The 18706-nt window shown below is 34.4% G+C and overlaps 1 protein-coding gene and 1 long non-coding RNA gene across 3 annotated transcripts in view; one reads left to right on the forward strand and one right to left on the reverse strand.

The window, feature by feature from the left end:
• Positions 1-5074, reverse strand: part of LOC145279788 (serine/threonine-protein kinase Sgk2-like) — a 207931-nt gene extending 202857 nt beyond the window's left edge. Inside the window, exon 1 of one of the 2 annotated variants that reach the window (XM_080131113.1) lies at positions 4262-5074. In XM_080131113.1, coding sequence (XP_079987239.1) covers positions 4262-4291 — 30 coding nt within the window. In that variant the 5' untranslated portion in view covers positions 4292-5074. The remainder of the gene's footprint in view (positions 1-4261) is intronic. The other variant, XM_080131114.1, reaches the window with a different exon arrangement.
• The window catches only part of LOC145279790 (uncharacterized), a 71299-nt gene that overhangs the window by 4084 nt on the left and 48509 nt on the right, over positions 1-18706 (forward strand). The window lies entirely within an intron of this gene.

Here is an 18706-nt window from a genome sequence, read left to right on the forward strand (position 1 = left end):
AGGCTATAACCTCGCTCCATTCGGGTTCCCTCCCCCCTTTGTTTTTGTGCTTGTTAAGATAGCGTCACAGTTCGATTTTTTTTCAATGTCTTTATAAGCAAAAATAATGTTACTTAATTGTCATATCGAAAATAGTAATATATCCAAAAATAACGAACATTCATCGAGTAGAACAATTGTGTTTTTAGTGGATAAAAAAAGTCTCGTGGTCTAAAACAAAACGTCAGTCACTAAAGTGTCAAAAAGGAGATAAGTACGTCCCTATATTCGCAATCTTAAAGGTGTTTACATCTCAAGAAATGTAATTTCCCCACATTTTCTGTAAAAAATACTTAACTATAAATAATTTTTTACTCGATGAATTTTCGTAATTTTTAAATTTATTACTACTTTCGACATGGCAATTAAGTACTGTTGTTTTTGCTTAAAACCACATTAAAAAAAAAAATCGATCTGTCGACTATCTTAACAAACACCTTGTTTTTAGTTTTTAAGCAAAAAAATACAATTCATTAATCTAACTACTAACCCTAAGTCCAGGATGGTAATACGTCATCCTAGACATGGTTAATGAAGTGCTGAAGTGTGTTTTTGTTTCTTTACGTTAAAATTACAAAAAAAAAAAAAAAAAAAGTATTTGTGCAATTTTTTTAGATAGGATTTTCAAACTAAATTAAATTTTTACGATATCTTGTTTATTAAAGTGTTAGGTGAACGTAGACGAGCTTTTGTAAACCCCTCCTCCCCTTTTTAAGAACAGCTTTCTAAATAATTTTATTATTTCAACACGGTAAATTGCACAAGTACGCAAACACCTGATTGAAAACGAAAGTAATTCTTTGAAATTAGTTGTTTTTGTTTTTTTTTATCTTGGATTCTTTGGACTACTGTTCTCATCTTGAGTGTTATTTGCACAACGCTTTCGGCCGATGTAATCTCTGACCTTCTTCAGGTGTATCTTCAGAACTTTAATAACCCTCACCAATGACACTCGAGGTTAATGAGAAGGTTTGAATTTCAAAGACTCTTGCAATGGCCGTAATGTTGCGTTTTTCAGAAATTGATTTTGAAGCCTTCAAATTGGCAATTGGGTAATTTTCCAGAATAGCCAACAAAGCACAAAAACAACAAAAAATAAAAAAGTTGAAAAAATACAACAAATAACTATTACCAAAGGCAAGCTAAGTTATTCGTTTACCTACCTGAATAAGTGTTTTGTGTGTTTTAAAATCCTTTTTATTTAAAAAAAAAAAAATAAATAAAAAAATAAATAAATAAAAAAAAAAATAGCTATTGTAAAACCTGTAGAGTTCTTATTTACAATGCCTCCCCATCCACGGGGCAGAGTTAGACACCAGGGTCGTTTTTTAACGTAGAGAAAAGGACCAAAAATAAAAATTGTCTCAGTCGTGGAGGATTGCTCCTCCACTAAGAGAGAACAAGAAATTGAAGTGCAGCAGCAGCAGCTGAAGAACATATACTACATTTTGATCCTGGCCTGAAAGCCAACGTAAAACAAAATGGTAGTCTCATTAGAGCCATAGTCGAACCTTGATAATCGCTCAAAAATCGAAAATTAAACAAAATACTGGTGAAAACACAATTAATAAATGTCAACAATCGTGCGAAAATATGTTCTAACTTATACACGTAGATAGAAGAGTAACTTGGCTTACTTTTGGTAACATTTATTTATAGTTGTTTTTTGGTTTTGTTACGATCTGCCTCAGCGTAAACATCCTCAACCACACAGCTTAACAGCAACGTTCGGAATAAACACTCCTCCACCTCCCCATGTTAAGAACGGCTTTCAAGGTAGGGGTATTTATTCCGAAAGCCGTTCTTAACATCGGGAGGTTGGTGTGTTTATAATACGTTGGGGCACGTCGTAAAAATTTACCTTTTTTTTTTCACCTATTTTTATTTCGTTTGGCTATTCTAAGAAAATCACCGCCAATCAATCAGAAAGTAATTGTTAACTAGAATTCGGGTTTATAGACTAAAGTCCTTATTTACTTGCCTCCCCACAAAGGCAGACACAAGGTCGATTTTTAATGTAGGGGAAAATCCAGCTCCCCAGATAGGAACACTTTGGATAGTTACATGAATAAAAATGAATCCGTCTTTGAAGAACGTTTCCTTTACTGAACAAGGAGAGAAAAGATTAAGTGTAGTATCAGAACAGATACTACACTTTTCTCCAAACTAAGAGTAAATTCAGGTCCTATTTTGCTTGGAACAGCAGTTTTAGACCGCGCCATTAATGGAGCTTCGTACAGACACACTTGAACATTAATAAAACTACAAGTGTGTTTGTTATTTTCAGATGAACTTAAAATGGTCTCCAACTATAAATGTATCCAAAATGAATGTTGCAATGTTACACCTGATCAATTTGATTTGAAAAGGAGATCAACAGTCGACAACACCTGAAATTTATTATTTTGATCTTCGTTTGCGTCAGACGAGTAACTACTAGATCACTTTTTTTTCCTTACATCTAGAAAGAACGCGTTTCCTCATTACTTCATTCGTTTAAAACTCACTTTTTACAACCACAAATAAGAAAAAATGTTTAAACTAAAATTGATTATCTTGAAGTTTTCTGCTTTAAGATGGTTGTCATTGAAACAGCATTACTAGTTCTAGTTTTAAAAAGAATTTGGCGGGTTCCGGTTCAATTAATGATTTAATAACCGTTATAATTATGTTATATTATTACTCTATTGTTAGGTCATTAAATTATTTATTAAATCAAATTATTATAAAACTAGAACTGATTTTGTTAAGATAAGTGTTGTTTTAATCGCAGCCATCTTAAAGCCGAGAAGTTCAAGATGACCGTAAAATTAGTCTGGTTTTGTTATTTAGATAATTTATAGGAGGTGATATTCAGTTTTGTTTTTCAACATCAAAAGTTCGTGATAATTTCATAAAATCATTTACCTCTACAATAATAGAGTAGTTTTTTTCGTATTGCTACCCGGACTTAGGGTTAGTGTTAGAATTAATGACGGAAGGAGATTTGTGTGGAAAGAATAGTTACTGCCTTACTCCCTCATAGATTTCTAAAGGGAATAATAATATAGATAAATAATTAGTTAAATGATTTAGAAATCCATTTTTAACATAGAGGAAGGGGTTTTTAACTATTCTTTACCTACACCGCTTTTTTATTTTTTAATGAAGTTCTGATTTTTATTTTAATGTCCCTCGCTAACACCAACATTAATCCTAAGTTCGGGGTAGGAATACGAAAAAAAAAAAAAAAAAAAACACGCGATTGAAAATGGGAGTGATTCTAAAAAGTGTGTGTGTGTGTGTTTTTTTTTTTTTTGTTTGTTTTTTTTAAGAAAGAAAGAAAGGAAAGAAAGCAATCAATAATTCGATGAGATAGGAAGAACATATCAAAATCAAAAGCAATATTAAATAAACACGTTTTTGGTCTGATTTTTTAGCAATTTTATTAGAAAATAAAATCCGTTTTTATGTAATTATTTTCAATACAATATTTAAAAATCATACACACACACTAGAAACGAAACATATGTAAAACGTTAAGTTGTTTATGAAATTATCTTCCGGTACGGCCCCTTCTTTTCTTTGACGTCAACATCGCAGGTAATATCAACAGAGATTGAAGACGATATATATTCATATCAAATAAACTTTTTTTCTTTTTTTTTTTTTAATTTTTACAAACGTCACTATCGTCTCCAATCAAGTGAGATTTTTGTTGTGATTTTGTTTATTCTTTTCTTCGGGTGTTCCAAGAACGATTTCGACATTGAAAAATCGTCGCACATAAGTAATTTGATTCTTACGTCATCTGGCCCTATTATAACCCTAAATCTTGAAATGATTCTCTGAAAATCATTTTTAACTTTAATTATTTGCGAATAAGAAGCAAAGATTGACAACCCCCTTCGGTTTCGTGGTTTTGGTAATATATTGAAGGAACTGATTGAATTTATAAAAACAGAAAAGCAAGCATCACACATATGTGTGTGTGTGTGTATATATATAGTGCTTATGCGCTTATATGTTACAGTGCTATTTTTTTTTAGTAGTATTCTCAAGTTTTACGATATCTTTTATTAAATTGTTAGATGAAAGTACAGAATAATTACAAAACCCCTCCCTCACCTTATGTTAAGAAGGTCTTTTAAAATAATAACGTTATCTCAGCACGGTAACATAAGTGCATAAGTACTATATCACAAACAATCGAAGTAAGAGTTCCATAGATTTGGGTACTTACCAACAGTAGAGGTTGGAGTGTGTTGGACATGGTTTTTCACCGCGTTCGGGAATCGAATAATTGGAGCAATTTAGATGTTGACACAATACAAAACGTCCAGGAAGACCGTTATTTATTTTTTTTATTTTTTATTTTTTTCTGGCAAAAATGTAGTTGTGTAGGATATCCTTTAAATTTGGCCCTGTCTGTTGTCTTCTTTAATTCTTAAATTGTGCTCAATCTTGCACGAGGGGGAGTGTCTATATATACACGCATACCCTAATCTACACACCACAGCATACAATTTTACAAATGTTAGTACACTTTTTTTTTAATTGACTTACCCATCCCCCCCCTTTAAAAGGGGGAGAAAAAAAAAAAAGAAAAGTGAAGCACTTCTAGACACTAGCCATCATAAACAAACGCTTGTTTTTTTAGTAATTTCTTCCATCATTCTCCTCTCGGTTTCCGCTTCTTACCGTAAGTTTTCGGCCGTGTCTTAAGAAGAAAATAATGTGTCGTCTCTTCCCCTTCGTCTTCTCTTCACATTCGATGTATACAGACGGACGAGAGAGAAAGAGAGAATAGATCCCCCTAAAAAAGGCAAAAAAAAAAAAAAATACAATGACAACGTAATGTGCTTAGTTTCTTTCTTTTTTTTTTTTTTTTTTTTTTTTTCTTGTTAATTTGACAGCTCAGTTACCTCGTGCCCCCCTCTGATTCCTTCCCCTCTTGAATCGCTTCGGAAGTAATCACCATTCATTCATGTGGCCACGCGAGACAACGATCCATTCCATTCATTTGACTTCATCTCACGGGCTTGATTCTGACTGCAAAACAACCCCCTCTTCCTCCTCTTTCTCTTCCCCCTCTTTATCCTCCTCCTCCTCTACTCTTCTTCTACTCCTCCTTCCTTTCCTTTCTCTACTCCATCACGATTGATTCCTGCCATCATCAAGTGTACAATTTTTGGGTAAATAACATGCAGAGTGATTGCAGTTAAATTTAAACAGTAAAACTCAATGCGGTTATCTTTTAATCGTTTCATATTGCTTATCGCTAAAAGTAATTCCCTTTAAAAAATCTTATGTATATTTTCCCCCCTTTTAATTATATTTTTAAACTGAAGTTTCCTCGTCCAGTTAAAAAAAAACAACAAAAAAAACAGAACTTCAGTGCGTTTATTTTTTATTTTCGTTACAGTAAAGATATTGCTCCATCCGGTTGCATATTTCAGCTTGTTGACGTATGCTGCAAACACAAACACACACACACACACACACACACACACACACACACACCGCCAGGAGGAGGTAATGTTTGGGAGGATGGTAGGAGGTAATATTTAGGAGGGAGATATAAGGACCAAAAGAAAAAAGCAGTACTACATTACCCCTCCAAAAGGAGGCAATGCTTGGGAGGATGGTATCATGCCTACAAAACAGATAGTACACTACTCTTTAAAAAAGGAGTTAATGCCTGGGAGGATGGTGTTATGTTCACAGAACAGATACTAATATACCCCCCCCCCCCCAAAAAAAAAATAAGATGTAGTGCCTGGGAGTAGGTATCATGATGAACGAACATGTGCTATATTATTTATTATCCTCCACAAAAGAGGAAATGATGCCTGGGAAGAGCGCGTACCATGACAATAGTTATTATACTATCATCCTACGCCCCCCCCCCCATGAGTTGAGCATTAAAAGATAGTAGTTCAATAGTAGTAATAGTAAAAGATAGTAGTTCAATAGAAGTAATAGTGTAGTTTCGGCTTCATGCAAATAACAAATCTCCATTAATAGATTTTGATATTATAGATTAACACACTTTGCTAAAAAAAATCTACATGAAACCCTTGAAACAGTTGACGAAAAAAGGCGAAAAAAGAAAAACAATCACGTAAAATTTAGAGTAGGGGATCAGTTTCGTATATAAATTTAAGGTAACATGATCTGCTATTTTCTGACCATTCCCACTTTTTGGAGCAGTTAGCCATTTTTCACCACTAACGCTAAGTCCAGGTGGCAGGGTCAAAAAGCCCTATGTAATCACCTAAAAATTAGCGACCCACCCTAGAAAAAATAAAATAATAATAATAATAACACACAGGAGTTATATCCCATAGTAAAATAAATGTTTAGTTCTGAAACACAATAATGACCCGGAAATGAGGTATCATTTTTCATACAATCTCTTTTTTGTTTAATTTTACTTCAGTCGAAGTTCTCAAAAAATCCAAGGGGCTAACACTTGATCTCTATAAGATACATAGATATTCAAATATTCCATTAAATCTCCTTTAACGTCTTAAATGTTCAGTTAGTAAAGAAGTTAAAAATATTAATTTTCTTTCCCCAATTTGCCAGTTAAATATATTAGAGTATATGTCATCCTTTTTGAATCTTGGACTTACTGGATTCCAAGACAAGAATACATCTAGTCTGGTGGAGTATCCAGCTTAGTGCTATTACTGTAGGCAACATAACTTGAAAAAGACATGAAGCTACTTGATGTAAGGAGCTAAAAATATACTACCAACTAGCCAATGATAAGTGTTATATAGATAGATCCCAACCCAGAAAACAGCCATCATTCCTCCTTTGTCAGAAATATTGAGTATGGGATGTAAGGACTAAAGGAAAGCTAAAGAAAGCAAGTTACAAAACCACTGAAAATAAACCCAAGGTTTACTTTCTACTTTACAATTCTGATTTCACTCGATTAGTTAATATGGGGCCCTTTTCAGCAATAAGATACTCTTTTCTGTTTTTTCTTATAACTAAAAAGGATCTTATACCAACCAAAATCCCAACTGCAACATGATATCTCTATTTATATAACATTAAATATGTATATATGGTTATATATTTGTTAGGTATGAAAAGTTTTATTCATATAAGCACTTTTTTGGCTGCATATTTGCAAACATATTTTTGTCAGAACCATAAATAGTCAGACCATTTTGGGCCAATGTCTTTTCTTTAGTGGAATGAGATAAAATGACTTTCTGAAGTTGAACATGTAATCAAATCATAAAAATAGAAATTCAAATCGCTTAAGATATTGTGACACCACATTCCACCCTCTCAACAACCATTGCGCAACAGTGTTGTGCGTTGTGGTTTTCTATTTATCTTTGTCTCTTCTTATTATTCTTGTTCTCATTCCATGTGACCATGTCATTGCCTCTCATACTGGCAACTGCCAAGAGTGCAAACACTGGCTTACAAGTTATGAAAAAAAATAGAACAATGCAAACTCACAAAAGAAAAGACAACTCTGTATATCATGTATAAATCAGTTGTGCCTCAAGTGTGTATGATAAAGGATCTCCAAACGTTGTCTGCTGGGGCATTTTTTTTTTTTTTTTGCTCAATTGATCACCTCGTCTCCTCATTTGTTAAAGCTCTATCTGTTCTTGTTCAACTTTGATTTCAATCTCTCTAGTCTCTCTTGGGGGACCTCTGAGTCATCAACTGTCTCAAACTGGAAACTGTTCCAAACTAACTCTGATTCCTAAATTTATTGACTCCAAATCTGAAATGCTATGTCCAGTCTTTGGTCTTAGTCATCTGATTAATAGGAACTGATTACTTCTGCAACTGCTCTGTCAGCTGAGAGCGGCTGATTACTCGAAAACTATCCACCATGAGGTGCCTTCTTGTCTTGAGGCTATTACATCTTTGCTTTGAAAAATAAATAAAATTAAGAGAGAGGTTGGGGGTTGTCCACTAGCAGAGATGCAGTGCACCACCCAAGTGTAAACCGATGGGGGTATTCCGCTTCCGCCTGAATCAAATCTGTGTATGGGCTAGTTTTCTTACATTCTTTGTGTAAGCTAACAGTGTTATTAACCGATCATGTTCGGCAGGGTAAAGGCAAACCAAACATAGACCGGAGGCAAGGGAAAAATGATGATGACAAGGAAAAGTATATTTTATATATATTTTTGGTTTTTATTTTTAGAATAAAAGTCGGTAAAGTAAAGAAAAGAAAAGAAAAATAAAAGTCAACCACAGTTTTTAGTGGAAGGACAGTGTGCTAAGCAGAATTCTTAGGGTTGTAACAGTTTGAATGGTCACATGGGTTATTTATTCTTTTCTTTTCTTTTTTATAACGGGGTAACAATCATAAACTTATTCAAAATCCCAAATTAAAAACGAATAACATATATAGAAAACCTGCTCTAAAACGACAGTATTTTCTTTTAAGGGAAAAATATTCTTTTCTTCTCTTCTCTTCTTTTTTTTTTCTCTTTCTCTCCCTTTCTCTCATTTTACTAATCTCACTATCTGTGCCTAAATCTAAATACAGCTTCCATGAACAAAGTTTCTTTACTAGAACATTGTTCCACTGGCCTGCATCCCAGCAAACTACAATATGGTAGCCTTCAAGTCCAATGTAAACAAGTTCTTGTTGAGTCACCCCCTTAAATAATCCAAACTCTACTCAATTTAAGTTATTAATGATTAAAACACTACCACCTTAATTCATTAACCCTTATTCTCGAGTGGCCTTCAGGCCTTGCTAAGTAGTAATTTCCTTGTAAGAAAAAACTCGGCTATATCCTGAGCCTCCAAAATCAACAGAGATTAGATCATTCCTGTAATGACTTGGTCCCTGTTGATTTTGCAGTCGGAGTTTAGTTCAGGCCCACCCTCCCAGGCTTTGACTTCTCTCCTTGAAAAAGGGTTAGTTTATTGCTAATCGCCCGAGGCGCCCTCACTGGGGAATGCTGATGGGGCTACCTAGACACTTTTTGCAGATTAGAGTGCCCCTTATATATATATTTCCTGGCTTGAGGTAGTTGCCTGTCTAGCCGCACTGATGAGCTGTGAAACAGCGAAACAGTACTGTATGTGGATGACTATATATATATATATATATATATATATATATATATATATATATATATATATTACTCTGCTAATAAATCATTTCAGACCATTGCTTTGGTTCTTGACTTGTTTATTTGTTTATTTGTTAGACAAATTAGACTTCTACATAGAGCTCATGAAGATTATACTTTAGGATTGTCTGGTCTGCATGAAGCCCTCTTCATTAGTCACAATTATTTGTTAACCTGCAGAATTATAGGTGTTTACCCCGACACTGAAAGCAGCAGATATATGTGAAGTTGAGGAAGGTTTAGCCCATAGTATAGAAAGGAATGGCACAGGAGCAGTGATGCTACTTTCCCCAGACTAAACTGTTAGGCGAATTGAACTTCTGCATAAAGCTCATGAAGATTGTGCCTCAGGATTGTCTGGTCTACATGAAATCCTCCTTGTTAGTCATAATTATTTGTTAACCTCTAAAGCTGCAAGTATTTACTACCAACACATAAAACAGTAAGGCTCAGTGTTTGCATTCTAAGTCAAGTTCAATTTGACCCAGAATACTCAAAGGAATGATTTGTTTCTTGCTCTTCCAGATCCATTGTAATCTGTCGTCTACGTATTAACGCTTTGACGTGTTGTTGTTGTTGTTGTTATAGTTGTTGCTGATGCTGATGCTGTTGTTGTTGCTATGGACAAGAAAGAGGAGGAGAAGGATGAGCGAGCGAGTTTCCTTTTTGCATAGAGCTCACAAAGATCATGCTTCAGGATTGTCTGGTTTCCATGAAGTCCTCCTCATCAGTTGCAGATCCTCATTAACTAGCAGGATTGCAGGGTGTTTACTCACAACACCAAGAACAGCAAGGCTCAATGGTTGGATACAAAGTCAGAGAAGGTTTGGTCCAGAATACGCAAAGGAATGATGTAGAAGTAACGTTACCACCTTCACTTCATTAATTCAATGTCCCGATTCTGACACATGCAAAATCAGAGATGACCAGAAGATGACAGATCCTGATGCCGAATCTTCCTGAAATAACATCTGGATAAACTTGGATGATCAAATAACACATCAGATTGAAGAGTTAAGATTCAATTCAATTTATTTAGCAAATAATAAAACAATCCTGCTCCAATTGTTATGTAGGGAAAGGAGGGTAAAAATTTACACAGAAGAGAATACAATAGCTGAGCATCTGTCCACCTTAAATTGCTGTATTGTTGGTGCATTTATTACCTCACTTGGAAGTCTATTCCAAGGTCCAAGGATTTCAATTGAGAAAGCGACCATCTTTCAATTCAATCAGAATCAGCAATGAAATAATTTCTTGTAGTGTCCACATAGAGCCCGTTCTGGTGCAGAAGTGAATTATAGGTACTGAGGTATATCATAATGATCATTGGTGAAATTGTATACCAAAAAGAGGTCATTGTATAATCATTGGCACTCGAGGGAGAAAAGATTAAGCTTTATGGGTCAACTTTCATAGGGCAGATCTGATAGACCTCGAGTAGCTAGTCTTTGAACTCTCTCCAGATGCCGTATATCATCTATAAATATAATAGCGAAAATGTGTGTGTGTGTGTGTGTGTGTGTGCACTTTTTGCGTATGTCTGCAAAAGGCTTTTTTCGTCGACCTTCTCGGTCGGTTTGCTCCTTCTTAAAACTTTTTATATCACATCTAAATCTTAATATCTATGACTTAAGAATGGGGGCGCATGTGTATTTAATTTGCCCGACTTTTACCAACTCGCCGCGTCTTTGAAAAGCGAATGATGGGGCGAGGGGAAACAGTAACTGGCTTGCAGCACAAAACTAGATTGAACATCACGCCACTTAACTTCCTTGCACCTGTATATTTCACTTTATAAACCTTAACTTAACACGCTTATCAATTCCTCTCCCCTCGTGGCCAAGATGGTTAGGTGCCTGGCTTTTTTTCCCCTTTAATTTCCACCTTCGCGTCAAGGCTTCGGGGTTCGATCCTACCTTCATACTAAACATTTTTTTTTTGTCTTTTACACCTCCAACCACCCGGCCAACTTTTTTTTTTTTTAACACACACACCTCCAAACACCCAGGCAATGCCGGCTACCCCCTGCTAGTCCATAATATAAATATCACCTGTCTGTTTAAATGTATGTATGTATGTATGTATGTATGTCTGCCTAAAACTTTCGACAGAGGCGGCGGATTTTCACGAGATTGGTATCGTTTTGAAGCTCGACCCTTCGGATAACAAATATCGAAAAATTAGCTAAATATATTACTCCTTCACCCTCAACTGGGCACTTTTCTACAAGGAGGGGTTGCTTTTTTCACCGATATTTTCAAAAGTCATCCCCTCTTTTCGATTGACTAGCCTTAATTTAAACTTCCGTCACTTCCGGTTTGGTGATGAGTGCAACAGCAAAAACGTCATGTTTTTTTTTATTTCACGGTCTTTTCCTCCATCGCGGTACGGGTTCGAGCCTGCCTGCCTACTACTACTTCTTTTTATTTATTTTTTTTTTGCTCAACACCACCCCCCAAACACCCAAGCAACATCGGGCACCCAGGCTAGTATATTAGATATGGAAAAGGGACGTGGATATAATGAACCTTATATTGGAGATAACCACATATGGTGTAAAGTCTTCAAAACCGACTCGGAAGAAAAGGTTGAATCATCAATCATTATCATGTTCTTGTTTGATTAAGATCGTTCTATTGTGTTCTCACGGGGGCACAAGACAACAGCTTCACATACAAAAGTATCACCTGACAAAGAGATAGAAAATCTCTGTCAGGAAGTCATATAGTTTCGGCGACTTCTTTTTTGGGGCCACCTCTAACCCTTTAGGTGTTGCTCAAGCTTTTCTCTTCAAACAACATCTCTCATTATGTAACATAAGCTTAGAACCACTTATCTTTCAAACACTGAGGAATAAATAGATGTAATATACAATTATTTCTTTATCTAAAAGATAGACTTTATATATATATATATATATATATATATATATATATATATATAGACATATATATATATATATAGACATATATATATATATAAACATATATATATATATATATATATAGACATATATATATATATATAGACATATATATATAGACATATATATATAGACATATATATATATATACAGACATATATATATATATATATATAGACATATAAAAATAGACATATATATATAGACATATATATATAGAGACATATATAGAGACATATATACAGACATATATATATATATATATATATATATATATATATATATATATACAGACATATATATATAGACATATATATATATATAGACATATATATATATAGACATATATATATATAGAGACATATATATATATAGACATATATATATATATATATATATATATATATATATATATATATATATATATATAGAGAGAGAGAGAGAGAGAGAGAGAGAGAGAGAGAGAGAGAGAGAGAGCTTTATTGTGTTGGTCGGTAAGAAAGAACCAACACAATGAAGCCCTTTAAAAGAATATAACAGTTTCTTTATTAGCTTTTCTGCAAGTCCAGAAATAACGTTCTTTCATAAATCTGTTATGTTTCTGGTTGTTGCCGAATGCATACTGGACAAGTTGGCAGGCAGACTGTTGGCCTTTCATCATTATTGGCCTCTCTTTGTCCTGCATTCAAGATTACTCTCCTATATTCAACTGCTTGCTTATATTAGAGGTAAGCTATTTGTGCAACCAATAAATCTTATCGGAAACATTTCACTCATTAGTCATATTACGGAAAGTTTCATCTGAGATCTCTTTTGACCCTCAATACCACCAAACTTTCAACTAGCTGTAATTATCATTTCCCACACTGAAGATAGCATATGCATGAAACCCGAGTATCTTTCGGCAATAATAAATATTTATATAAAAATATTGTTATTGCTCCTTTTAACAAAAAACAAGGATTGGAATTCTGACAGAATTTATAATTAATATTTATGTAAAATATTGTGTGCTTTCTTTTGTTTTGTTTTGTTTTTTTACAAGGGGTATCACCAATTATTATCAAAGCCCGACAGCCACTCAATGATAAGGGTCAATGAATGTGAAGTGGTAGTATCATAATCGTTAATGACGTAGATTGAGTAGAATTTGGATTATTTAAGGGGACAGCTCATGAAGAACTTGTTTACATTGCACTTAAAAACTACCATATTACAGTTGGCACGAAACAGTGTTCCACAAGCGAGCAGTTCTAGGAAAGAAGCTTTGCTCATGGAAGCTGTGTTTAGACTTAAGCACAGATAGAGAATGGGGGAAAGTGTTGATAATGGTTGTCGCTAGCTGAGCATTTTTTGTGAAATTTTGGCAAAAAAAGGGACCATAAATTAGAGCTCAGACGAGCACTTGCCATGAAAATAATGATAGAGCAAAGACAGGCTCGCAACATCTCTTCTGTGTAAAAGAGGTTGCAGGGAAGAGAAAAGGCATTATTTACTAGTTTTTGAGCGAGTTTTGAACTCTATCAAGGCAGGATAGGAAGGGGGGCGAACAGCTCCTGCCCAGATATAGCAATAGCACTCCATTTTATGGTGTACTTGGCTTATGCAGATAGAGGATTGCATCGGCAATAAGATATCTACTGGAGCAGTAGACAGATCCAACCATTTTTGCAGTGATCTTAGCAAAAGATTTTATGTATGTGTTCCATTTCAGATCAGGAGTGAAGGTTAGTCCCAATAAATTGTCAAGACATAATGCTTCCGAAAGACAAGAGCCATTCATTTCAATTGGAGCCAGATGGGGCTCAGAGTGATTGTTATGAAAAGAGAGACATTTGGTTTTAGGAAATAAGGAAAAAATTAACAGAAAAAAGGTGTTATGGACGCTCTTTATACTTAGAGGGAAGGTCTATGCAGATGAATATAAGGATTTGAAATGAAGATTAAATGCCTTATGTAATTAGGTAATATAGAGGTGAACTTAAGTAGGGTTTACTTAGCTTAATGTGGATAAGTTTAATAGAGAAAATTTAGAGGTCGATGAGACAGATATCCAGGTGAAATCGTGGGGGTGGGAGGTAAGAAGGTAAGAAAGGGAGTATATAAGGGGTTACAATGAGGATAAGGGTTAGGAAGGTATATAACTAATATATCAAATCAAATTGTTATGGGGTTACAATCGAGTAGATTATAAGTTATGAGAGAGAATTATATAGATATGCACATACACACACACACACACACACACACACACACATATATAAAAGTGAACGTGTCTGTGTGTGTGTCTGTGTGTGTGTGTCTGTGTACATTTCCCTACTCAATAACTCTGTCAATTTTTAGTCTACAGACTCGAAATTTGATATACAGGGTACTGAGATTTCGGAAAATCGATGTGATCCGTTTTCGGCCAAAAATTTGGCGATTAAGGGGTGAAAGTTCAATGATTTGACCTTTGAGAATTCTATCAAACTCCTCCGACAATTTTGGGTCTACGCATTTGAAATTTTAGATATAGGTTCCTTGGACATGGATCTAACTTAATAACTTGATTTGAGCCCCAAACAATAAATTTTAAGGGGTCATAATAGGGGTCAAAGTTTTGAAAAAATTGACCTCTGTGGTCTCTTCCAAATTACTCAGACGATTTCTGGTCTAAATATTTGAAATTTTACATAAAGGGTATTCAGAGATAGGGCAAGCTTTTTCATCAGTTTGGGTCGAAAATTTTTAGTTACCAATATATAAATGTATGTATGTATGTCTGTTTGCATGTCTGCCTTAAACTTTCAATAGAGGCGACGGATTTTACCAAGATTAGGATCGTTTTAAAGTTTGACCTTTCATACGACAAATATCGAAAAATTGGCTAAAAGCATTAATATCTTCCCCTTCAACTAGGCACTTTTCTACAGGGAGGTCACTTTTTTCGCCGATATTTTTTTAAATTATCCTCTCCTTTAGATTGTCTAGCCTTAATTTTTAAAAATGTCGCTTCCGGTTTGGCGGTGGTCGTAACAGCATAAACGTTAGGTTTTACCCTGTTCTTTTCCTCCTTTGCGGTACAGTTTCGAGCCTGCCTTCTTACTACCACTTTCTTTTTTTTCTTTGCTCAATATACACATCCAAACACCCGGGCAACGCCGGGCTGAAATGCTAGTATATATATATATACTGTAGAAATGAAATTTTAGACAAGATAAACTAAAGATAGGTATATATGAATTTATTTGTCAGTTCAATAAGGAAAAACATCAATGAAAGAGGGCTTATAAATGCTCTGTATACCTAAGCATTTAGGAGCCTATAGATATAGGTGAATCAGAGGCCGATAAGGATAAGTTCTAATGGGGAGGGGGCTTATCGGTGGAGTTCATTAAATTTCTATATTTAGATTTCCTTTTGTGCCTACAATAGTTTCGTTCTTAGAATTTATGACATCTGCCTGAAGAAGATGACCTCCATTTTTCTCCAAATTCGCATATGCCTTTATTAGACTTATGCAACCACCAGTGGCCCTACGGTTTCATATATTCATTTTTTTGTTTTGTTTTTATTTTGTTATTTATTGTTTTTTTTAATTTTTTATTTGTGTTTGTTATTGTTAAAACGCCTTTTTTTCTTTCTTCTGTATTCTTCTATCCACTATACCATATTATCTTTATATGTTTCTCTCCCATCATCTTTATCCTATATACTCTTTTTTCACTAAACCATCTATACAGTCCTCTTTTAGAATGCACCCCATCTTAGTCACTGCCACCTTCACTGCTCTCCTCTAGCTTTAAAATAACCCTCTACTTATATAATAGTCACTCTATCTCCCTACCTGCCGACTCTTTGTTTCATTTTTCCTTATTTTTTCTATACTTCATGTTACTTCTATTTTTTATGTTTATTCTACATTTCCTTCCTAATGTACCCTAAGGGAGTTGTTGCAATTCCCTACATATGTAACCTAGATTCCTTCTGCTTTTCTGATGAGAAGCATTAGGCTCCAAAATGCCTAAGTATAAAGAGCATTTATAGCCTCTCTTCCATTTATGTTTTTCTTTATTGAACTGACAAATAAATTCCCTATCTTTAGTTTAGCTTGTCTATAATTTCATTTATACGGTATATATATATATATATATATATATATATATATATATATATATATATATATATATATATATATATAATTATAAAACTCTGTGGATCTTGTTTGCATCTTGTTTTCCACGATCGTGTGATTCCATCTTTTAAACAAAGGATGACAGCTGAATTTTATATATATATATATATATATATATATATATATATATATATATATATATATATATATATATATATATATATATATATATATATATATATAGCCTTTGAGACTTTACATGACCGGTCGCCACAGTCGATTGAAAATTTATTGGAGCGACTAAAAGTCGTAAATCACTCGCCCGCCAGTCGATAAAATTTCTTCCTGGGTGCCTGGCGTTGCCCGGGTGTTTGGACATGTGTGTTGAGCAAAAAAAAATAAAAATAAAAAAAGTGGTAGTAGGCAGGCAGGCAGGTTCGAACCCGTGACACAAAAGGAGAAAAGAAAGTGAAAGAAAACCTGACGTCTTACCTCTACTCCATGACGTGACCTGAAGTTTGGAATGTTAAAATTAGGCAAACTCAATCCAACCGATATGATGACTTGCAAAATGGCTTGCAAAAAGTTGATCCCTCCTTGTAGGAAACTGCCCAGTTGAGGGTGAAGAAATTAATATTTTTAGCCAATTTTTCGATATTTGTCGTTTGAGATGTCGAGCTTCAAAATGATACCAATCTCGTGAAAATCCGTCGCCTCTGTCAAAAGTTTTAGGCAGACATACATACATACATACATACATACATACATTTAAACAGACAGGTGAGATTTTAATTATATATTGCATATATACAGTATAATCACATTGACACACTGGTTTTTGTTGGATCATTGAAGTTAAGGAACGCTGAACCTGGTCAGTACCAGATGTATGATTATTTAGGAATAGCAGGGGCTGTATGTAGGAGGACGTTGACACCTCCCTGCAAGAGCTGCAAAGACCCTAACGCCGTCGTCTCCTCTATACATACGACTTGAGACGGCTTGTGAATTTCATACTCCTATGAAATTTCCTCCTTAGAAGGAAGCCTAGGACGAATGGCACTTCAGTACATTAGTATATATATATATAGTCATCCACATACATTACTGTTTCGCTGTTTCACAGCTCATATATATATATATATATATATATATATATATATATATATATATATATATATATATATATATATATACTTACACCAAAATAGCTTCACAACCAGTTTATTGTAACCAGTTGCTGTCATAAGCCGACGATGACCTGTATTACATTTGTGAGAACATAAAAAGAATGACCCAACTGTCAACGAGTCAAGGTCTCTGTGCAACAATATTAGTTACTGTATTAAAATGAATATCTTGTTATAATAGAGATTTTGTGTCTGTAACTGAAAAACTGCCATATTGCTCAAACATATGAAATTATATTCTCGAAGATTTAAAAAAAATGTCAATATTGAAAACTTTTGCTTTTTCAATGATCAGAGGCCAATAAATTCTCTTTACTTGATAATGTGCACCTTGCATTAAAATATACTTACTAAGGAAAGGGTAGTTCTACTTTAGCTTTCTTTGATGTAGTGGTAGCAAAAACCCAATCAAGTTACCTCACATCAATCTACTATATACATGCTGGAATTCATGCTGGCAAACGAAAGTATAATTTAATTTGGACCCTAACCTATCGTGCCTTCATTCTTTGTTCACAAACAATATTGGATGATGTGTACCCTCTTGATGTGATTATGTCAGTCACTGAAAGGAAAATAACTGATTTTTCACAAATAAAACTAAATACTGTGCCTAAATGTCTGAATTATATTCGTTTTTCTTGGTTGGGGACAGTAAGTGAGAAATGCGCCAAGCAAATCAGCTCAATAATTGAAAATTGCTACTTTGCTTCTAACATGCATGTTGTGTTCTCTACAATACCATTAATGGCACCCTCTCAAAAAGCCGTTTCCTCCCTCCACCACTGTAATGATAATATAATCGATAAATTTATATGTAGTTGCAGTGCCGACTATATGTGTCAGACGACATTTAGATTGGATAGTAAAGTCCAACAGCACAATCCTATCAAATTAGGAATGAAACCTACCAAACTATAAATGTTCAAAGTAATACATCCAGGTCTTCTATAACGGACCATTTACTCAAAAATCTGTCATGCACAACGAATTTCAGGATTGACTCTTTTCCATTCTGATACTCAAAATATCAGGTGAAGATCTTTGACACTAATCACGTTCATTTAAAAATACCCTCTCTTTGTAAACAGGGGAAATGTCTTTCAGGTTTGAATGTGATTAGTCTATAAATTATTCTGCTATTGTATAGTTGAGGAGCTTCCACAAGTAATGCCTTCTCTCTCTCTCTTTCTCTCTCTCTCTCTCTCTCTCTCTCTCTCTCTCTCTCTATATATATATATATATATATATATATATAAATATGGTAAAAATGGTAATCAGTAAAACCTGAAGCGAGTGCTCAATACTATTGCAGCACAAA

Source organism: Euprymna scolopes, chromosome 7 (genome assembly GCF_053919585.1).
Source record: "Euprymna scolopes isolate OS-2025 chromosome 7, ASM5391958v1, whole genome shotgun sequence".
NCBI classification, from domain to species: domain Eukaryota; kingdom Metazoa; phylum Mollusca; class Cephalopoda; order Sepiida; family Sepiolidae; genus Euprymna; species Euprymna scolopes.